The sequence below is a fragment of the Notolepis coatsorum genome, assembly GCF_963971535.1.
Source record: "Notolepis coatsorum genome assembly, chromosome: 1".
Taxonomy (NCBI): domain Eukaryota; kingdom Metazoa; phylum Chordata; class Actinopteri; order Aulopiformes; family Paralepididae; genus Notolepis; species Notolepis coatsorum.
Window position 1 is genome coordinate 121548899 of NC_140165.1, and position 21576 is coordinate 121570474.

Below are 21576 nucleotides of genomic sequence, written 5' to 3' on the forward strand. Positions count from 1 at the left end.
TTCCGCCCGAAGCCCGCTCCGAAAGCAGCGAACTGTGGCTCTCCAAGAGTAGTAGTGATCTTCAGGAGCCTACACTGGGCCTACGCTGGAACTGCCTCAATGACTCCCTGGGCTATAAGCATCGCCCTGTGGAGACCTCAGCACCTACCATGAGGAACCTCTACAGAGTACTTGCCTGCCAGTACGACCCCCTTGGCTACATTGTACCTTTCACCACAAGAGCCAAGGTCATCATACAAGACCTTTGGAAGGAGGAGGTCGGCTGGGACGACCCAATCCGACCCCAAAGCCTGCTCGACAGATGGCGCACCTGGGAGCAAGAGATCCCTCACCTCATACACCTGGAGTTCCACCGAGCCTACGCTCCACCACATGCGAACACCTCTACTTCGACCAGGGACCTCCACATCTTCTGTGACGCGTCCGAGCGTGCATACGGCTCTGTCGCCTACATGCGGACCATGGATGACCAACAGCAAGTCCACATTTCCTTTGTGCTCGCTAGGTCTCGGGTGGCCCCCAGGAAGCAGCTGTCGATGCCCCGACTCGAGCTGAGCGCTGCCCTCACAGGTGCCCAGCTTAATGATGTACTTCAAGCCGAGCTCACCGTCCCCATCCAACGGGTCGTCTTGTGGTCGGATTCCACCACAGTTCTCCATTGGATCAAGTCAGAGTCCTGTAGATATAAGGTCTTCGTGGGCACACGAGTTGCGGAAATCCAGAACCTGACCGAGCCCGATAACTGGAGATACGTGAACTCTGCCTCAAACCCAGCAGACGACATCACTCGGGGCCTAACCTTGGAGGAACTGGTACGACCACATCGATGGCACAAAGGTCCAGAGTTCCTCTACCTACCTGAAGACCAGTGGCCTACTATGCCCTCTGCTCATCCCGAGTCCGACGGCCACGAGATGAAGAAGTCTGCCATAATCTGTCATGTAACCACCTCTCCCAGTCCTCTGCTCCCTGCCGTTGAAGACTTCACTTCATGGAAGGACCTCGTCCAAGCAACAGCCAGGTCCCTTCACGGTGCGGCTGACGCCCAGACTACAGATCAGCCCTACTTAGCAGCTGACGTCCTCAATGCCGAGAAGGTCCTCCTTACACGAGCCCAGCTGGACTCATTCCCCGAGGAGATCAAGGCCCTCCAGTCTGACCGACCTCTTCCCTCAGACAGTCGTTTGAGCTCCCTATCTCCGGAGTACGACAAGGCTACAGGTCTCCTCAGAGTAGGCGGTAGGCTGCGCAGAGCCGAGAATTTGGGGATGGATGCCATTCACCCAATCGTCTTGGACCCACATCACCCCCTGACAAGGCTGATCATCCAAGACTATGATCAAACTCTTCTCCACCCCGGGCCTGAGAGGGTATTCGCTGATCTTCGATCCCGATTCTGGGTTCTACGAGGAAGAGAAGCAATCCGCAAGCATCAACACACCTGCCGAGAATGTCATCTGTGGCGAGCAAAGCCCGACATGCCTAAAATGGCCGACCTTCCGCCCTGTCGCCTGCGTCTCTACAAGCCCCCATTCTATTCTACAGGAGTAGACTGTTTCGGGCCATTTCACATCAAGATAGGGCGCCGGAATGAGAAGAGGTGGGGGATCGTCTACAAGTGTATGACTACACGCTGCATACACCTTGACCTCCTAGAAAGCCTGGACTCTGACGCCTTCTTGATGTCCCTGAGGCGTTTCATCTCACGCCGCGGCACACCTTTCGAGCTCCTCAGCGATAATGGCACAAACTTTGTCGGAGGAAACAGAGAGCTGCAGGAAGCCTTTGCCGAGATGGAACCCAGACTGAAGGAACAGTTAGCTAAGCAGAAGATTACGTTCCGCTTCAACCCGCCGAGCGCACCGCACTTTGGTGGAACTTGGGAGAGGGAGGTGAAGTCGGTGAAGACTGCCCTCAGAGTCATCCTGAAAGATCAGATAGTGTCTGAGACCGTCCTCCACACAGTCCTCATCGAAGTGGAGGGCATCATGAATGCAAAGCCATTGGGCTACCTCTCCTCGGACGTTGCAGACCCTGATCCCGTTACCCCGAACCTCCTCATCATGGGACGCCGTGACTCGTCTCTACCTCAAGCAGTTTACGACTCCAGTGACCTCCTTGGGAAACGTCGCTGGAGGCATAGTCAAGTGCTGGCCGACCACTTCTGGTCTGCATTCATTCGCCACTACTTACCGGGTCTACAGGAGAGGCAGAAGTGGAGGAAGGACGGCAAGGAACTGTCACTAGGCCAGGTGGCCCTAATTGTTGACCCAAAGCTCCCTCGGGCACTCTGGCCTGTCGGGAAGGTCACTCAGACATACCCTGGAGCTGACGGGCGCATCCGCACCGCCGCTGTCCAAGTGAAGGACCGAACATACCTGCGCCCTGTGTCCCGGTTGGTGCAGCTCCCGAGCCTCACGGATACCGAGGACCCCAGAGACTTTCCCGTTTTAGTTCAAAAGGTCTAAGTAGACTTTTGGGTGCGGCTGTGTAGGAAAGCCCTGCTAATAAGACTACTTTGTTCTGTACTGACCCTTTAAGAGTTCCTCCCCTTTAATGTGAGCGAGCTGGTCTCAGTGTTATTGTCTGACAACTACTTTGTTCTGTACCGGTCCTCTAAGAGTTCCTCCCCTTTAACGTGAGCGAGCCGGTCTCAGTGTTATTGTCTGACGACTACTTTGTTCTGTACCGGTCCTCTAAGAGTTCCTCCCCTTTAACGTGAGCGAGCCGGTCTCAGTGTTACCGTCTAACGACGTGCTGTAGTAGTTTACCCTGTCCCCATGGGATAACGTGTCAATGAACACAACCACACCTGGAAATCTATCAAATAACAACCAGTAACTGCAGCACGCCTCTGTGTAATTCTTTAACGGGTGTTACAACCCCATAGTGTCCGCCAGTTCCATCAAACGCACCCTGTGGAGGCCCTAGCCCTCCGTTTCAATCTGAATATATATATATATATATATATATATATATATATATATATATATATATATATATATATATATATATGGTTTCTTTCATATAAATCTATGGTTTATCACCACAACAATCACATTAAAATAAAAATGTATTAATAACATTTTACCAATAGGGGGCACTACAAATACAAACTAAATGATCAGAATCAGAATAAAAGACGATCTGTGTTGGATTGAACCTTCCCTCTCTCCTCTCTCTCCTCTCTCCCCTCCAGGGCTGTTCCCTCTCTCCTCTCTCCCCTCCAGGGCTGTTCCCTCTCTCCTCTCTCCCCTCCAGGGCTGTTCCCTCTCTCCTCTCTCACCTCCAGGGCTGTTCCCTCTCTCCCCTGACTACATGGAGGCTGGGTCGCCTGGAAAGCCCTCTGCTCTCGGACGTTCAGCATAGCAGTGAGCTCCAGGCACTGTTGACTTAAGGCTGAATGTGAACACACACACACACACACACACATTTAGACAGTGTCCATCCATTAATGGAGTATTTGGGTGGAGCACTAACTTGAGTGACTCACCAGCGTTCTCTGCCTTCAGCTCCTGCACCTCCCCCAGCCTCTCCTGCAGACTGTCACTCAAAGTCTTGTTGTCACTGCACAGCCTGCCCACACACAAGCAGGGACCAATCAGAATCCATCTTAAGGCGAGACAGCCTAGGTGAATAGGCTAATCTAAAAGATTTTGGTAGATTGAGATTTTTTTATATTTTGCTTCCTTAACACGAGATGGCCAAAACAACGAAGTTGTTAGAGAAACATGGCGCGCGAGAGAGACTTTAAGCCGTTAGTTCTTCCGGTAGGGAGCCAGAAGAGTTTGGATAGTGAGACGGACCACATTGAGCAGCCAAGCTCCAGCCCTTTGAAGGGGAGGACTGGGAGGGGGAGGGGAAGACCACGAGGTAGAGGTATAGCTACAGGCTAACAGACAGGCTTCTGCTAACGGGACAACCAAATCGATCGACAGAGATAGAATATATTAATTTAGTTTCTTATATCACCAAATACTTTCATTCTGTACGAGATGCTATGTTTATGGAAATAAACATCCTTTCTTTTCCTGTTTTTTTTTATCCTATTTTTCTCCGATTTTATTTTTTTCTCCCCATCCCAATTTAGTCGTTATGCCAATTCCCCCCCTCCCCTACCTGGTTGTTGTGCGCATGTTCCTCCTACTGGTCGGTACAAGGGAACCCTGAAGTCCACCACATGCTTCCTCCGACATATGTGGAGACAGCCAGCGGCTCTCTTTTCACCTGGCAGCGAGGACTCTCATTGGTGAAGCGTAACGCGTGGGAGGTCACGCTGCCTTCACCATTTCCTGCCTTTCGCTGAGCAGGCGCCCAGACCTGACCTGTAGGTGTCGCTGTCCACAACGCCATATTCCCACCCACGACTTCCCTCGCCCTAACTCAGCCAAACGAGTTAGTATGACGACCGGCCCAAGCCGCAGGCAATGCTGACTCCGGGAGTCGAGACCGCAGCCTCTTGCATTGGTGACGAGCGCAAATCTCCGCTACGCCACCCGACCGCCATATAAACATCCTTTCTGATAAAGAGACGACGACTCCAGTTACATTTTTGCCTGGATGCATTAACGGGGTGAAACAGTGGTTTACAGCCAGTGCTTGGGAGGACAGAATTCCACCGAACGATTGCCTCACATCAACAAATAAACACAACGCAGAGACTTCACGGAACGGCAGATGGGGCCCGATAACAATCAGAGAAGGCTGTTTGTTGATATATCATTCATAGCCTGATTTATAGTACATTTATACCAAAAGACTTGGCGAAAATAAAAGATGTTTATGACTGTAGACAGTATTTCCTGATTTATGGGATGATAAAAAGACATAGAATCCCTTCTGGACAAAAGTTCATTGTGTTATGTGGCAACATAATGAAACAATTTTCTTTAATCTGGCATCATCCAATGTTAGTGATTCTGTTCCGGGCGATCGATGCAAATTAGCGCATTATTTGATTAGGTAACGCCTATTTTGCATAATTATATAAACATAAAATCTCAGAAAACTTGCAATACATTTTTTCTCAGTTGTTAAAAAACTGAATGATCTAACAAAACATAATAATCCCACCGGTCATGTTTCTGCTCCCAGGCTGCACCTGGTTGAAGGTGATCTCACCTGTCATGTTTCTGCTCCCAGGCCCGCTCCGTGTTCGTCAGCTGCACTTGGTTGAAGGTGATCTCACCTGTCATGTTTCTGCTCCCAGGCCCGCTCCGTGTTCGTCAGCTGCACCTGGTTGAAGGTGATCTCACCTGTCATGTTTCTGCTCCCAGGCCCGCTCCGTGTTCGTCAGCTGCACCTGGTTGAAGGTGATCTCACCTGTCATGTTTCTGCTCCCAGCTGCACCTGGTTGAAGGTGATCTCACCTGTCATGTTTCTGCTCCCAGGCCTGCTCCGTGTTCGTCAGCTGCACCTGGTTAAAGGTGATCTCCCACTGCAAGCCGTTCACCTCCTGGAGGGGACATCGCGTTTAAATGATCAGCCGATGTGGATCATCACATCATCTTTCATCACGCTGAACAACCGCTGACGTGTTGGTTTCGTTTCACACAGTGATTGAAAAAGAAGAACATAATAATTGTGACATAAATGCATAAAATGTGCCTATTTATGTTTTAGCTTATAAACCATGATCCAATTATTATTTCAAATGTCTGTTTTTTTTTTTATACTTATCCGTTCTAATGACTGTATATTATATTTAGGCTGTCGATCCGTTAAAATATTTAATCGTGATTAATCGCATGATTGTCCATAGTTAACTGTGATTAATCGCATATTACTCACACATTTTCTATCTGTTCAAAATGTACCATAAAGGGATATTTTTCAAATGTTTAATACTCTTATCAACATGGGAGTGGACAGATATGCTTGCTTTATGCAAATGTGTGTTTATTAAATAAAATACACAACTGAAAAGACAAATATTGTCCAGAAAAACAAAAAAAGGTACTGCATTTAGAATAAATTTTTTTTTATAAATATGCTGCAATCATAACATGGTAAAGCCCAATAGTCAACAACATGTGGCTGAATGTAACATGACTCAGTAATGTACTCTTATAAAGGTTCACTAAAACAGACCCTTTTTTAGGTTCACTAAAGCATCCTTGTTCACGATGGACCTCAATGCATCGCAACAACAGACACATTGTTCAAGAGGTACATTAAGCTAAATCTTTCATTACTCAAAGATCATTCCCTGGATTCCTCATACTTCTAACGCAAATCACACAATGTAATTGTGTCCAACCTCACATGGGGAAAAATAAAAGGGGCACAAAAAACATCCTCTTCGACTATGTGGAATCAAAACGGTATCACAAATCCAACTGAATGGAGTACAATGTTATGTTTGTCACCAAAATATAACATATGTACCTTCACAAAATCATCAAGGGGGGGGGGGGGGTAGTCTTACCCCGAAGATCTGATCATTAGAATTTTTTTTGTTTATGACCGGTACAGTAAGCCACTGTGATCGTTACATAAACATGTTTCACGTTCGGTAAAATAGACATAGGGGGTCCTTACCTTAGTCAGAAGGTAATCCAAAAAGAATAATTCCAATGATCCCATCTGCGATTGCGATTACAAGTTTATATGTAATTACACGTTTACGGGAAAAAATTGGTTTTGAGGCGAGCAGATCTGCTTGCGATTGCTTTGGAAGAGCTCCTCCCCCACAGAGCGAGCCTCGATGCCTCGGTGCATTCATTGACTATACTGCTGCCTTTCTAATCAGAGTTCAAAAGATAGACGATACTGCCATCTGGTGAGATTCGATCGGCATTGCAATTCCATCGTATGTGGCTGTGCCAAAATGATTCAGAGAGCTCCGGCCGAGTCTGTAGAGCGGGGATCAAAGGAGAAAGATCAAACAATCTAATAACGAGTATACTGGTTATTGGCGCTCAACGCATGGTGCCCAATAACGAGTATACTTGTTATTGGCGGGAATGAGTTAATGCGTTATTAACGCCATAACTTTGACAGCCCTAATTATATTGTATACTGATTTTTCTCCTTTGTTCAACTGTATAAAGCAAGAATACTACAACCCAATGTTGACCAGACAGTGTGAAGGTAAACAGACCACGCCTTTATTTGAGCAGCACCCCTGAAGGGCTAGTTGGCCCAGAAAGAAACACCAATACACACCTCGTTACCAAAGACACTCTAAAGGAAGAGAAAGAAACACCAATACACACCTTGTTACCAAAGACACTAACAAAGGAAGAGAAAGAAACACCAATACACACCTCGTTACCAAAGACACTAACAAAGGAAGGGAAAGAAACACCAATTAGGGCTGGGCGATATATCGAGTATACTCAATGTATCGCGGCTTGTTCTACATGAGATGTAGTAAATTACTATATCGTGAACATCGAGTATATGTTGTCACGTCGCGGCTGAGATGAGACTTGCTTTAGCGCAGAGCTGTCCTCTCATTTCATTATAGACACAGACCAGCGCGGACCTTAAATGACATGCAATTGTAATTTCATTAGACACAGACTAGCGCGGACCTTTAATGACATGCAATTTAATTGACGCGAGCAATGGGCTAACGTTAGCTGCTAACTAGTTATCCAATACCTAGGCTAGCTGCTAATGCTGGAAACGCTCAAAGCGGACTCCACGACACTAGTTCCATTCGTGAGGAAAGGGGGTGGGTTATATTGACGACGCTTGACAACAGAGGTTTAAACATAACTTCATATTTATTGGTTATTAGTTTCTTTATATCGGGCATCCAGTTCCCATCTCCGTGTGTTAAACTCTTCCTGTGTTGACATTCGAGTGTGACATCATCACCTACGGCAGCTTAGACGCTCAAAACGCAAACCTTGAACAAAACCCGAGGGGGGGGGGGGGGGGCTGGCTCTCTCGTGTGTTCTCGCTAGGGATGGGTACCGAATTCGGTACTTTTGAGGTACCGAACCGAAACACGTCGGTACTACCGAGTATCGAATCAAGTGAGAAACCGAGATTATTTTTTTTTTTTTTACTTTTTTCTTTTTATGTCAACGTTCACACGCACAATATATGCTTACCTAGGATTTGACTTGATTCAACAACAAAGCAGTCGGAGCAATGACAAGCCGAAAACTGTCGAAATTGTAGTTATTTGAAGTTTGGATTTTTTTTTTTTTACGACTGAGGTAGGTAAATTAAATTTCTTGAGACTAAAGTACCGAAAAAAGGTACCGTTGGGTACCGGTATCGATTCACAGGTACCGGTACCGGTATCGGTTCAAATGTGAAAGGTACCCATCCCTAGTTCTCGCCCTCTCGCTCTCTCTCTACATTCAATGATTTAAAGTAGCCAAACGTTACAGTATAAATACTAACTGGATAGTTGATGATATAAACATTTAATTTCATTAATTAGGGTGACCAGGTCAAAATGGTTCAGTCGCAGGACAGCAGCACTGCTTTTGCGGGACAATGCAGGACACGGGGGGGGGGGGGGGGGGGGGGGGGGGGGGCAAAAAAAAAAAGTATTTCATTTTTTTTATTGCTAATTCAAATTAAATAAATGTATTTATTATTTAAATGCCTATATATCATATTCGACGCAGATGGTAGGCTATATATAGCTCATTTTGTTATTAATCTTATTAAACTCACCTCCGGTTTTGGGGATATTAGCCTACGGATTCTATTGCCCCCTTCCCTCTGGACAGTGTCCCGGCGATACTCCCCGTGTATTCTGTTATTATAACAAACCGACCCTCTGATTGATTCAGTTCTCAATAATAGTCGGGCCAGACTTGCTGAAGAGGCGCTCCTCTGAACAACTATGTGACGTCCCCCTCTCCTCCATGGGTGAAGCTCCTGTCAGTGGCAGATCCTGCATTCTACCTTTTGGGGATCATCTGAAACGGTGTTCTGCGAAATTCTACTACCTGCTGGCACGCATGGCGCACGCATGCGCATTACCCACAATCGTTCACACTACAATATCCTGCCACCTTGCTGACGAACGTCTTGTTGAGTCTTGTTGTTGATATATCTTAAACAATATCTTAAACATATGTTTTTCATTGCACCTTTTGAACTGTATATGCATGTAAATATTTGCATGTAATTGGCTTTGCAGCCGAATGTATTTGTAGATGATAAAATGTCGGTACACCTGTTGGAATTCGGAGTGACCTATAGGGTGACGTCACCCAGCTGTCCAAACATATAGGCGATTCGCGCTACGGCAGCAGTTCTCAGCAGAGTAGTAGAATTTCACAGAACACCGGCTCGGACAGGTGACAGGCAGCGCGACTCGAGTGAGCTGCTCAGCAGCCTCGGCTGGAGATGCATCCTGCTGCAGGACCACAGCACCGACACTCTCAGGACCGTGACACTTTGCGGACCCACACTCTCCAGACCCTCGCTCCCATTGGCTGATTTGGGTCACGTGACCGTCCCACTCCAATTCAGCCATTGGGTGGGACGGTCACGTGACCCAAATCAGCCAATGGGAGCGAGGGTCTGGAGAGTGTGGGTCCGCAAAGTGTCGCGGTCCTGAATGTGTCGGTGCTGTGGTCCTGCAGATGGATACTATTGCTCGGCTGCGCAATGCATTGGTTTGTGACGTCGCCCGATTTTTTTTTTAAATATAAGAGGGTATTGGAACGAGGCATTAAATTAACAACATTTAAAAAAAAATTTAAATAATAATCTTTGAAAGATAAAAAATAAAAAATAAAAAATATTTTTTTTTTTTTTTATCTTTGAATTGCAGGACATTGTTTTGTTGTTGCGGGACGCGGGACAAACGGCCCAATATCAGGACTGTCCCGCGACTCTGGTCACCCTAATATATATATATATATATATAGATATGTGTGTGTGTGTGTGTGTGTGTGTGTGTGTGTGTTTGGCTAAAGTGGATAGAAAACACAGTACTGTGCAAAAGTCTTAGGCACCCAAGAGTTTTTATATAAATTGTCTTAGATGTAAATAATTTTTTTTATTAGTGTGTCAGTAGACTACTCTTAGTACATTTTCATTTAATTGTTTTTTAAAGCATCTTCATGGTTTAATAATGCAAACATATGTTGCAGGGACTTATTATAATCATCATATTGGCGTGACTGTATGCATCAAAGGGTTAAATCAAGCATTTTTAAGTGCTTTAGAGGAAATGTAAAAATATCGCGATATATATCGTGTATCGATAACACCTCGTTACCAAAGACACTAACAAAGGAAGATAAAGAAAAACCAATACTAGAGATGTTCCGATACCATTGTTTCCTTCCCGATCCGATTCCGATACCTAAGCTTTGGGTATCGGCCGATACCGATACTGATCCGATACCAGTGCATACATAAAAAAAAAAAAATGTATTATATAAATTATATACAAAAAAAATTACAGCTACAGTTTTATATATACTGTTTTTTAGTAATAACTATAAAGTAATGGTATTTATTCAACAACAGGTGATTGTATAGATTAGTATTATACAACTATGCTCAATGAGTTCACCCACGGAAAGGTTGTTGTGACATTGATTCCGCACGGAGGTTAGACGTTGTTGCACTTCCTGTCCAGGCTGCGCCGTTTAGGTTAGCTAGTAGCAGAGGCTCTGTTGTGATTTTTAATGCACAATAAATATTCAACATTCTCTTTTGAGACTCCGCCTCAGACTCTTATCATTTGGCACTAAAAGCTAAACATTGTCACCGGTATCATGGCTGTCCGCATTATGTCATTAATTGCATGCATGTGTGGGAGAGGTTGATCAGTTGATCTAGCAGTTAACGCGAGCTAGGTTAGCGTGAGCTAACGTTAGATGGAAACAAGACAATATAACGTTACTGGTGAAAAAGTGATTTACCTTGGAATACTCCTTTGCCAACTTGCTGTACTTTGCTTGCAGGTCTGCAGCCATTATTGCTGGATTATGAATAGCCTCAACTTTAGCCAAGGTAACGTTAAAGCTAAAACTAGCTTTTCGGTTAGCTCCAGGGGCGGATTTAGGATTGTAGGAGATCCGGGGCTTAGCCCAGCTAGGTGGAATTCTTTTACTTCAACACCACAACCTTTAACTTATACCACCACCTTAAAGCGGACAAAAGGCACTAGAGAACACTTAAATTCACACCCTTTAATTAATGAAGCAAACGATAATAATAATTAATAATAATAATACACTGTATTTGTATAGCACCTTTCATACAAGAATTGCAGCTCAAAGTGCTTCACAGCAGTAAAAAAAGACACATAAAATGAGCACAACATTGGCAGATCAAGAGCAATGCATAAAGTGCAGACATAAAGCATAAAATAGCAGCAAAATAGACAAAGTCAAGGTAAGACATGGAAGATTAAATCACATTGTTTTTCATATTAGGATCTAAGATCTAGGGTTAACTCGCCGAACGTTGAGCGCCAGGACCCCCGAAAACCAGAGTATAGTCAGGTTTTCGTCGTTGTTTCTTTTATTCGATATTTCCATTTATAAAGACATGCCGGCAGCCTGTGTTATCACTGGGGATGGGTCTGAGATCTCAAAAGTCCAATACCGCCACCTAACGTCTTGCGACCACTATTGCACTCCATTTGAAACGATGTGGCTTGGTGTCTGGGCCGAGCTGCGGCCTGCGGGCGGGGTCTAACTACTCGGTCAAGCCAAACGCGTATAACGCATGCATCGACGAGGGTCGGCTTCATGTTCAATGCTGGATTACGTTGGCACCTTGATCGACATCAGTACTTGGAATGGCGATCAGATAATTGGAATATTCTTTTTGGGACAGATCCTGGTCAAGGTAAGGACTATATGGTATCAATATTGCGTTGATCCAAAAATTCCTTCATGCTGATCGTGGCGTGTTCCGTTGGTTGTGATCAAAGCATGGAGGGGCGCACCCCCCCCCCCCCTCCTTCATGCATCCATGATGAAACATAATACCGATAATCTAAATTTGATTTGAGAACAGTAGCTAGTCCATTACGAAGCATTTTGGAAATGACACCAGACCACCCTGAAACTACACTCATATTCACGTCGGTATAAAACGGAAATGTATGGATGGGAAAATGATCTGTTTTTTGCATCTTGACCGGAAGAAACTCAATGACAATCGACTATATTATTAGATCCATAGCTATAATATATAATATAGCTTTAGGCCTGCAAACACAGCCACGTATCCCCATGTTAAAAGGCGCTGGCCTTTCAACAGTAACAGTAAAGAGCGCCATCTGGCGCTGAAAGTGTTAATAGGCATCTTTGTTTACGGCTTGATTATCACGGATACAAAATAAAATAGTGCAGTGCAATAAAATAGTTAGTAAAATTAAATAAAATAATGCAATAGTGCATTGCAATAAAATAGTTATCATCGTATTTTTTCGGGAGGCCGGTAAGGAGTGCATTACAGTAGTCGAGTCGGCTTGAGATAAAGGCATGGATCTGGTTTTCAGCGTCCTTTTGATTTATAAATGGCCGTACTTTAGCTATGTTTCTAAGGTGGAAGAATTATGTTTTTGTCAACTTGTTGATTGTGATTTAAAGCTTAGGTCTGAGGTCATAACACCAAGACTTAACTCACTCAAATACAGTTAGCAGCTGGATAGACTACAGATGGAAATTAGCTTCTGCTAAATCTGGTGCAAACATATTTTCATGTAACAATGATTAATTGTAAAAAAAAAAAATTAAATAAATAAAAAAAAGTAATTTTTATTTATTTTAATTTTTTTGAAAGTAGATTCAAGGCTTTTAAGAAAACATTCTGGGCTTGAGCCCAAGTAGCCACCCCCTAGCCCCGCCCCTGGTTAGCTCTTCAGCTAATGCTAATAACACCAGCAAGCGAATACATCAGAGCTCCCCGTCACTGCTTTGTCAGGCGATGACATTTAAGAAAGTATCTGCTGTTAAAATGACAAACAGCATTGACACTTTAATTCATGGTCGATTAAAAACACGTTTGTTTTATAATGCTCACTCTCAGCAGGAGGATACAGCACGTGTTGTTGATAAATTACGTCATATGGTATCGGAGCGCAGAATTAGAGGGTACTCGCCGATACCGATACCAGCATTTTAGGCAGTATCGGAGGCATTTCCGATACTGGTATCGGTATCAGAACAACTCTAACCAATACACACCTCGTTACCAAAGACACTAACAAAGGAAGAGAAAGAAACACCAATACACACCTCGTTACCAAAGACACTAACAAAGGAAGAGAAAGAAACACCAATACACACCTCGTTACCAAAGACACTAACAAAGGAAGAGAAAGAAACACCAATACACACCTCGTTACCAAAGACACTAACAAAGGAAGAGAAAGAAACACCAATACACACCTCGTTACCAAAGACACTAACAAAGGAAGAGAAAGAAACACCAATACACACCTCGTTACCAAAGACACTAACAAAGGAAGAGAAAGAAACACCAATACACACCTCGTTACCAAAGACACTAACAAAGGAAGAGAAAGAAACACCAATACACACCTCGTTACCAAAGACACTAACAAAGGAAGAGAAAGAAACACCAATACACACCTCGTTACCAAAGACACTAACAAAGGAAGAGAAAGAAACACCAATACACACCTCGTTACCAAAGACACTAACAAAGGAAGAGAACGCATTAAAAGCAACACCAATGGGATGAAAATGGAACTGTTCCTGTCTCCTAAGTGGGCAGGACTTTTACACAGGTGCTATCATCAACACTGTCAGATCGCAGGACAATTCTCAAACAAACTTGTTTCATGCTGGATCTACGGGTCAGAACATTTTTAATTTACTGTTCAAATGTTCCGAACACCTGTAAGATACGGTCAAATGTTTACCTTGATCTCTATGGTAAAGAGAAGAAATAGCCAGATTTGGCCAAAACCTCTACAACTCTCACGTGGGTGAACGGAGCCTGTGTCTGTTCTAGTCCCCTGGGGCTGAGCCTGTAGCTCCCATGGTCTGTTCTAGTCCCCTGGGGCTGAGCCTGTAGCTCACATGGTCTGTTCTAGTCCCCTGGGGCTGAGCCTGTAGCTCCCATGGTCTGTTCTAGTCCCCTGGGGCTGAGCCTGTAGCTCCCATGGTCTGTTCTAGTCCCCTAGGGCTGAGCCTGTAGCTCCCATGGTCTGTTCTAGTCCCCTGGGGCTGAGCCTGTAGCTCCCATGGTCTGTTCTAGTCCCCTGGGGCTGAGCCTGTAGCTCCCATGGTCTGTTCTAGTCCCCTGGGGCTGAGCCTGTAGCTCCCATGGTCTGTTCTAGTCCCCTAGGGTTGAGCCTGTAGCTCCCATGGTCTGTTCTAGTCCCCTGGGGCTGAGCCTGTAGCTCCGATGGTCTGTTCTAGTCCCCTAGGGCTGAGCCTGTAGCTCCCATGGTCTGTTCTAGTCCCCTAGGGCTGAGCCTGTAGCTCCCATGGTCTGTTCTAGTCCCCTAGGGCTGAGCCTGTAGCTCCCATGGTCTGTTCTAGTCCCCTGGGGCTGAGCCTGTAGCTCCCATGGTCTGTTCTAGTCCCCTGGGGTTGAGCCTGTAGCTCCCATGGTCTGTTCTAGTCCCCTAGGGCTGAGCCTGTAGCTCCCATGGTCTGTTCTAGTCCCCTGGGGCTGAGTCTGTAGCTCCCATGGTCTGTTCTAGTCCCCTGGGGCTGAGCCTGTAGCTCCCATGGTCTGTTCTAGTCCCCTGGGGCTGAGCCTGTAGCTCCCATGGTCTGTTCTAGTCCCCTGGGGCTGAGTCTGTAGCTCCCATGGTCTGTTCTAGTCCCCTAGGGCTGAGCCTGTAGCTCCCATGGTCTGTTCTAGTCCCCTGGGGCTGAGCCTGTAGCTCCCATGGTCTGTCCTAGTCCCCTGGGGCTGAGCCTGTAGCTCCCATAGTCTGTTCTAGTCCCCTGGGGCTGAGCCTGTAGCTCCCATGGTCTGTTCTAGTCCCCTGGGGCTGAGCCTGTAGCTCCCATGGTCTGTTCTAGTCCCCTAGGGTTGAGCCTGTAGCTCCCATGGTCTGTTCTAGTCCCCTAGGGTTGAGCCTGTAGCTCCCATGGTCTGTTCTAGTCCCCTAGGGCTGAGCCTGTAGCTCCCATGGTCTGTTCTAGTCCCCTGGGGCTGAGTCTGTAGCTCCCATGGTCTGTTCTAGTCCCCTAGGGCTGAGCCTGTAGCTCCCATGGTCTGTTCTAGTCCCCTGGGGCTGAGCCTGTAGCTCCCATGGTCTGTTCTAGTCCCCTGGGGCTGAGCCTGTAGCTCCCATGGTCTGTTCTAGTCCCCTGGGGCTGAGTCTGTAGCTCCCATGGTCTGTTCTAGTCCCCTGGGGCTGAGCCTGTAGCTCCCATGGTCTGTTCTAGTCCCCTGGGGCTGAGCCTGTAGCTCCCATGGTCTGTTCTAGTCCCCTAGGGCTGAGCCTGTAGCTCCCATGGTCTGTTCTAGTCCCCTGGGGCTGAGCCTGTAGCTCCCATGGTCTGTTCTAGTCCCCTGGGGCTGAGCCTGTAGCTCCCATGGTCTGTTCTAGTCCCCTAGGGCTGAGCCTGTAGCTCCCATGGTCTGTTCTAGTCCCCTGGGGCTGAGCCTGTAGCTCCCATGGTCTGTTCTAGTCCCCTGGGGCTGAGCCTGTAGCTCCCATAGTCTGTTCTAGTCCCCTGGGGCTGAGCCTGTAGCTCCCATGGTCTGTTCTAGTCCCCTGGGGCTGAGCCTGTAGCTCCCATGGTCTGTTCTAGTCCCCTGGGGCTGAGCCTGTAGCTCCCATGGTCTGTTCTAGTCCCCTGGGGCTGAGCCTGTAGCTCCCATGGTCTGTTCTAGTCCCCTGGGGCTGAGCCTGTAGCTCCCATGGTCTGTTCTAGTCCCCTGGGGCTGAGCCTGTAGCTCACATGGTCTGTTCTAGTCCCCTGGGGCTGAGCCTGTAGCTCCCATGGTCTGTTCTAGTCCCCTGGGGCTGAGCCTGTAGCTCCCATAGTCTGTTCTAGTCCCCTGGGGTTGAGCCTGTAGCTCCCATGGTCTGTTCTAGTCCCCTGGGGCTGAGCCCAGTGTGCTGTAGCTCCCATCATGCATCACTTCTCCGGTGTCACCTTGGTATGGGATGGTGCATTACCTTCTCCAAAGCCTTGGTCCTCTCCTCACCCTTCTGGAGCAGGTTTTTCGTGTGACTGGTGGCTTTGCTGAGGATCGCCTGTGAGGAACCGAGGTACCAAATTACTGCAGGTTTATACTGTATATTATGGGTTATACTGTATATTATGGTTTATACTGTATATTATGGGTTATACTGTATATTATGGTTTATACTGTATATTATGGTGTATACTGTATATTGTGTATATTATGGTTTATACTGTATATTATGGTTTATACTGTATATTATGGTTTATACTGTATATCATGGGTTATACTGTATATTATGGTTTATACTGTATATTATGGTTTATACTGTATATCATGGTTTATACTGTATATTTTGACTCCAGGTGTATACTGTATATTATGGTTTATACTGTATATCATGGTTTATACTGTATATTATGACTCCAGGTTTATACTGTATATTATGGTTTATACTGTATATTATGACTCCAGTGTATACTGTATATTATGGTTTATACTGTATATTATGGTTTATACTGCATATTATGACTCCAGGTGTATACTGTATATTATGGTTTATACTGTATATAATGGGTTATACTGTATATTATGACTCCAGGTGTATACTGTATATTATGGTTTATACTGTATATTATGGTTTATACTGTATATTATGACTCCAGGTGTATACTGTATATTATGGTGTATACTGTATATTATGGTTTATACTGTATATTATGACTCCAGGTTTATACTGTATATTATGGTTTATACTGTATATTATGACTCCAGGTTTATACTGTATATTATGGTTTATACTGTATATTATGACTCCAGGTTTATACTGTATATTATAGGCTGTCACGGGACCAGCGTTGAGGTGAATTCTGTACAGCATGGGTTAACCCTTTCACTGACACAATACAGAAGGTTAACCCTTTCACTGACACAATACAGAAGGTTAACCCTTTCACTGACACAATACAGAAGGTTAACCCTTTCACTGCCACACCACAAATGGTTAACCCTTTCACAACCACACTACAGAAGGTTAACCCTGGTAGTGAAAGGCTTAACCTTCTGTAGTGTGGTAGTGAAAGGGTTAAGCCGTAGGTTAAAATATGGTGTCGCCTGGAGACTGTTCACATCTAAACCGAGACCAGTACTGGTACCGGGGAACCCATACCGCCACCCAGCGGTACCCTTTTACAGGTACTTACTCTCTCTGTAATAACAGAAATGCTATTTCACCAGGGGCGGGGCTAGGGGGTGGCTACCTGGGCTCAAGCCCCGAATGTTATCTGAAAAGCCCAGAATCTACTTAAAAAAAATATATATGATTTTGTGTGTGTTTGCACCACATTTAGCAGAAGCTAATTTCCTTCTGTAGTCTATCCAGCTGCTAACTGTATTTGAGTGAGTTAAGTCTTGGTGTTATGGTAGACTCAGGCCTAAGCTTTAAATCACAATCAACAAGTTGACAAAGGGGGGGCAGGTGGCGCACGGAGATTACGTTCGTCACCAACACCGGGAGACACTGGATTCGCCTGTTCGAATCCAGCTCCCGGCGTTGCTATCAGCTTGGCTGGCCTCTCACACTGATACAATTGGCTGTATCAGGGGGTAGGAAAGCTGAAGGGTGGGTCCTGGGCGTTGTGGACAGCGACCCCTACAGTTCGGTCGGGGCGCCTGCTCAGCAAGGGTTGGAACTAAGGAGAGATAGTGTGGCCTCCCACACGCTACACTCTCCCCGGTGAGAACCTGCGCGGCCAGGCTGGCTGCCGGCAGGCTGCACATGCGTCGGAGGAAAGCATGTGACAGTCTCCGGTCTCCCGGACCAACAGTAGGGGAAAGTACGCAACAACCAGGAAGGGTGGGATGGGAGGAAAAATCGGGAAAAAAGAGGGGAAAGAAAGATAATAATAATAAAAATAAAAAAAAACAAGTTGACAAACATAATTCTTCCACCTTAGAAACATAGCTAAAGTACGGCCATTTATAAATCAAAAGTACGCTGAAAACCAGATCCATGCCTTTATCTCAAGCCGACTCGACTACTGTAATGCACTCCTTACCGGCCTCCCGAAAAAATACGATGATAACTATTTTATTGCAATGCACTATTGCATTATTTTATTCTATTTTACTAACTATTTTATTGCACTGCACTATTTTACTTTGTATCAGTGATAATCAAACCGTAAACAAAGACGCCTATTAACACTTTCAGCGCCAGATGGCGCTGTTTACTGTTACTGTTGAAAGGCCAGCGCCTTTTAACATGGGGATACGTGGCTGTGTTTGCAGGCCTAAAGCTATATTATATATTATAGCTATGGATCTAATAATATAGTTGATTGCCATTGAGTTTCTTCCGGTCAAGATGCAAGAAACAAATCATTTTTCCATCCATACATTTCCGTTTTATACCGTTGTGAATATGAGTGTAGTTTCAGGGTGGTCTGGTGTCATTTCCAAAATGCTTCGTAATGGCCGGCAACGTGTATTCTAGTAAACGCGTTATCGTTTCTTCCCTGGACTAGCTACTGTTCTCAAATCAAATTTAGATTATTGGTATTATGTTTCATCATGGATGCATGAAGGAGGGGGGGGGGCGCCCCTCCATGCTTTGATCGCAACCAACGGAACACGCCACGATCAGCATGAAGGAATTTTTGGATCAACGCAATATTGATACCATATAGTCCTTACCTTGACCAGGATCTGTCCCAAAAAGAATATTCCAATTATCTGATCGCCATTCCAAGTACTGATGTCGATCAAGGTGCCAACGTAATCCAGCATTGAACATGAAGCCGACCCTCGTCGATGCATGCGTTATAAGCGTTTGGCTTGACCGAGTAGTTAGACCCCGCCCGCAGGCCGCAGCTCGGCCCAGACACCAAGCCACATCGTTTCAAATGGAGTGCAATAGTGGTCGCAAGACGTTAGGTGGCGGTATTGGACTTTTGAGATCTCAGACCCATCCCCAGTGATAACACAGGCTGCCGGCATGTCTTTATGAATGGAAATATCGAATAAAAGAAACAACGATGAAAACCTGACTATACTCTGGTTTTGGGGGGTCCTGGCGCTCAACGTTCGGCAAGTTAACCCTAGATCTTAGATCCTAATATGAAAAACGATGTGATTTAATGTTCTATGTCTTACCTTGACTTTGTCTATTTTGCTGCTATCTATTTTATGCTTTGTCTCTGCACTTTAGTTCAAGTTTCAAGTTTCTTTAATAGTTGTCATACAGAAGTACAGAATACTTTTATACAAAATGCTTCTTTATGTTACGCTCCAGAGACTGTGCTAGACAAAAGATAGGTATAAAATAAAATAAAATAGTATAGCATGTAAAAATAGAAGTAAAAATAGAAGTCACGTACGTAGACAGTGTTCAGTATATACATATGTACAATGTTCGATGCAGAATAGAGTAACTGAGTTACCGTACAATATATTATACTATGCAATATACTAATATACAATACTATATAGTGCAAAGCAGAGATGGGATGAGGTACAATTTACAGTAAGGTGTACTGAGGTATGGGTTGTAGTGCAAATCCTTTACCAATAAATATAAAGTGTGTCTAGGTGTTCTAAAGTGTGGAAAGTGGGTGCTGCAGTGTGTTGTTTGTTTAAAGTGAGTGTGGGCGTATGGATGTGTGTGTTGTGTTGTGAGTGCATTTGATGGTTGTTGCATAGTGTTATTGTTCGTTGAGCAACCTGATGGCCTGGGGATAGAAGCTCTTGATCTGCCAATGTTGTGCTCATTTTATGCGTCTTTTTTTACTGCTGTGAAGCACTTTGAGCTGCAATTCTTGTATGAAAGGTGCTATACAAATACAGTGTATTATTATTATTATTATTATTATTATTATTATTATTATTATTATTATTATTATTATTATTATTATTATTATTATTATTGTTTGCTTTATTAATTAAAGGGTGTGAATTTAAGTGTTCTCTAGTGCCTTTTGTCCGCTTTAAGGTGGTGGTATACGTTAAAGGTTGTGGTGTCGAAGTAAAAAAAATCCGTCAATACACCTATCTGGGCTAAGCCCCGGATCTCCTACAATCCTAAATCCGCCCCTGTATTTCACTAGTCCAAACTTCTCAATTTCAACATTGTTATTTATTTAAAACATTTAGTTATATATCGTTATAAACACACCACACAAACTAAAACCCCTCCCTACCTCCCTCTCACCCCCAAACCGTCCCTGCAACAATATTTTGTATGTTTTTCTTTTAATTTATATAAAAAATATATTTTTTTTATGTTAAAATGTGGGCATATTGTATACAATTGTTGCTGTTACTATTGTTACTTGTCGGGCGGTTGGGTGGATGCTTTATTTTAAACAAATTAATAACACGTTAACTTTATAAGGAATAGCAAAGGGGAAAAAAAGAAAAAGAAATGGGAATAGTTCATTCATGGACAACTTGTTGCCGTTTGTGAACACATTTTATAATGTTGACCCTCATGGCGCAACTTGTTGTCATTTGATGTTACCAATAAAGAGAGATTATAATTTTTTTTTAAATGTGGGCATACAGGAATGGCGAGGATGCAAAGCATGTTAGACGCATTAATTGACCCGTTGCTCGAGGGGTTTTCACTGCACACGTCACAGGGCTGTCGAACGCAGGGCTGAAGAGCTAGATGCCATAGCTTCTAAAATTGAAGGTCCACACTGGTCTGTGTCTATTATGAAATGACAATTGCACGTCATTGGAATTCTGATTCTTTTCCACCTGGGCGGGTCTTAATCGACCTGCTCTCAAGGTACCGATTGACTTAACGTGAATTGATCCTCGGTAGTTGGCGTAATTTGGTCGGCAGCCTTAAAAGTACAGAGCTCGGTACCCCAACCCTAGGTGACGCTGTATATACTGTATATCATTACAGAACGTACCGTACAGAACTGTATCAGTATGTTATTAAGAATCAAGAATTTAAATTCAGTAAAGCACAGTGTGCCCAATTGGTCCAAATAGAATTCTGGTCCATCTATCTATCTAGGTCGTCCTCGGACGGGCCCTCCATCGGTGCTTCCAGTGGGTACGTCCACGTAGGTTAGTGTGGGATGTCCTCGTGATCGATGCCCGTGTGTTGGCTCCCACAGCACAAGCTTGCTGGTTGGCAGCTCACGGTGTCTCTGGCAGTGACCTGCCAGCCTCATTCTCCTGACTGCCACTTTCTCGCTCACCCTTAGCACTAAGGCCAACCTTGATGCCAACCTTGGCGCACTGCGTCTCCACTCTGCACCGGAGTTCCTGTGCCTGCTCTACACGGTCAGAGAGCAGGCTGATGCCGTCCGCGTAGTCCAGGTCTGTTAGGACTATGGCGGGGTGTCGTCTCCATCTCCTTGGGGTTATTGTGAGACCGAGTTCCTGCTCCCGTCCATTGATGGCCTTCCTGAGCGCATAGTCGAGGACTATGACGAAAAGGAAGGGGGCAAGGGTGTCCTCTTGCATCACCCCAGCCAGGGTGTCAAACTC

The 21576-nt window shown here is 45.1% G+C and overlaps 1 protein-coding gene across 2 annotated transcripts in view; it reads right to left on the reverse strand.

Moving 5' to 3' along the window:
• ccdc125 (coiled-coil domain containing 125) overlaps positions 1 to 21576 on the reverse strand; it is a 113821-nt gene that overhangs the window by 20922 nt on the left and 71323 nt on the right. Inside the window, exons 5-8 of one of the 2 annotated variants that reach the window (XM_084325581.1) lie at positions 16064 to 16141; positions 5370 to 5455; positions 3494 to 3576; positions 3287 to 3399 (exon numbers count right to left, since the gene is read on the reverse strand). In XM_084325581.1, the coding sequence (XP_084181707.1) occupies positions 3287 to 3399; positions 3494 to 3576; positions 5370 to 5455; positions 16064 to 16141 (360 nt within the window). The remainder of the gene's footprint in view (positions 1 to 3286; positions 3400 to 3493; positions 3577 to 5369; positions 5456 to 16063; positions 16142 to 21576) is intronic. The other variant, XM_084325582.1, reaches the window with a different exon arrangement.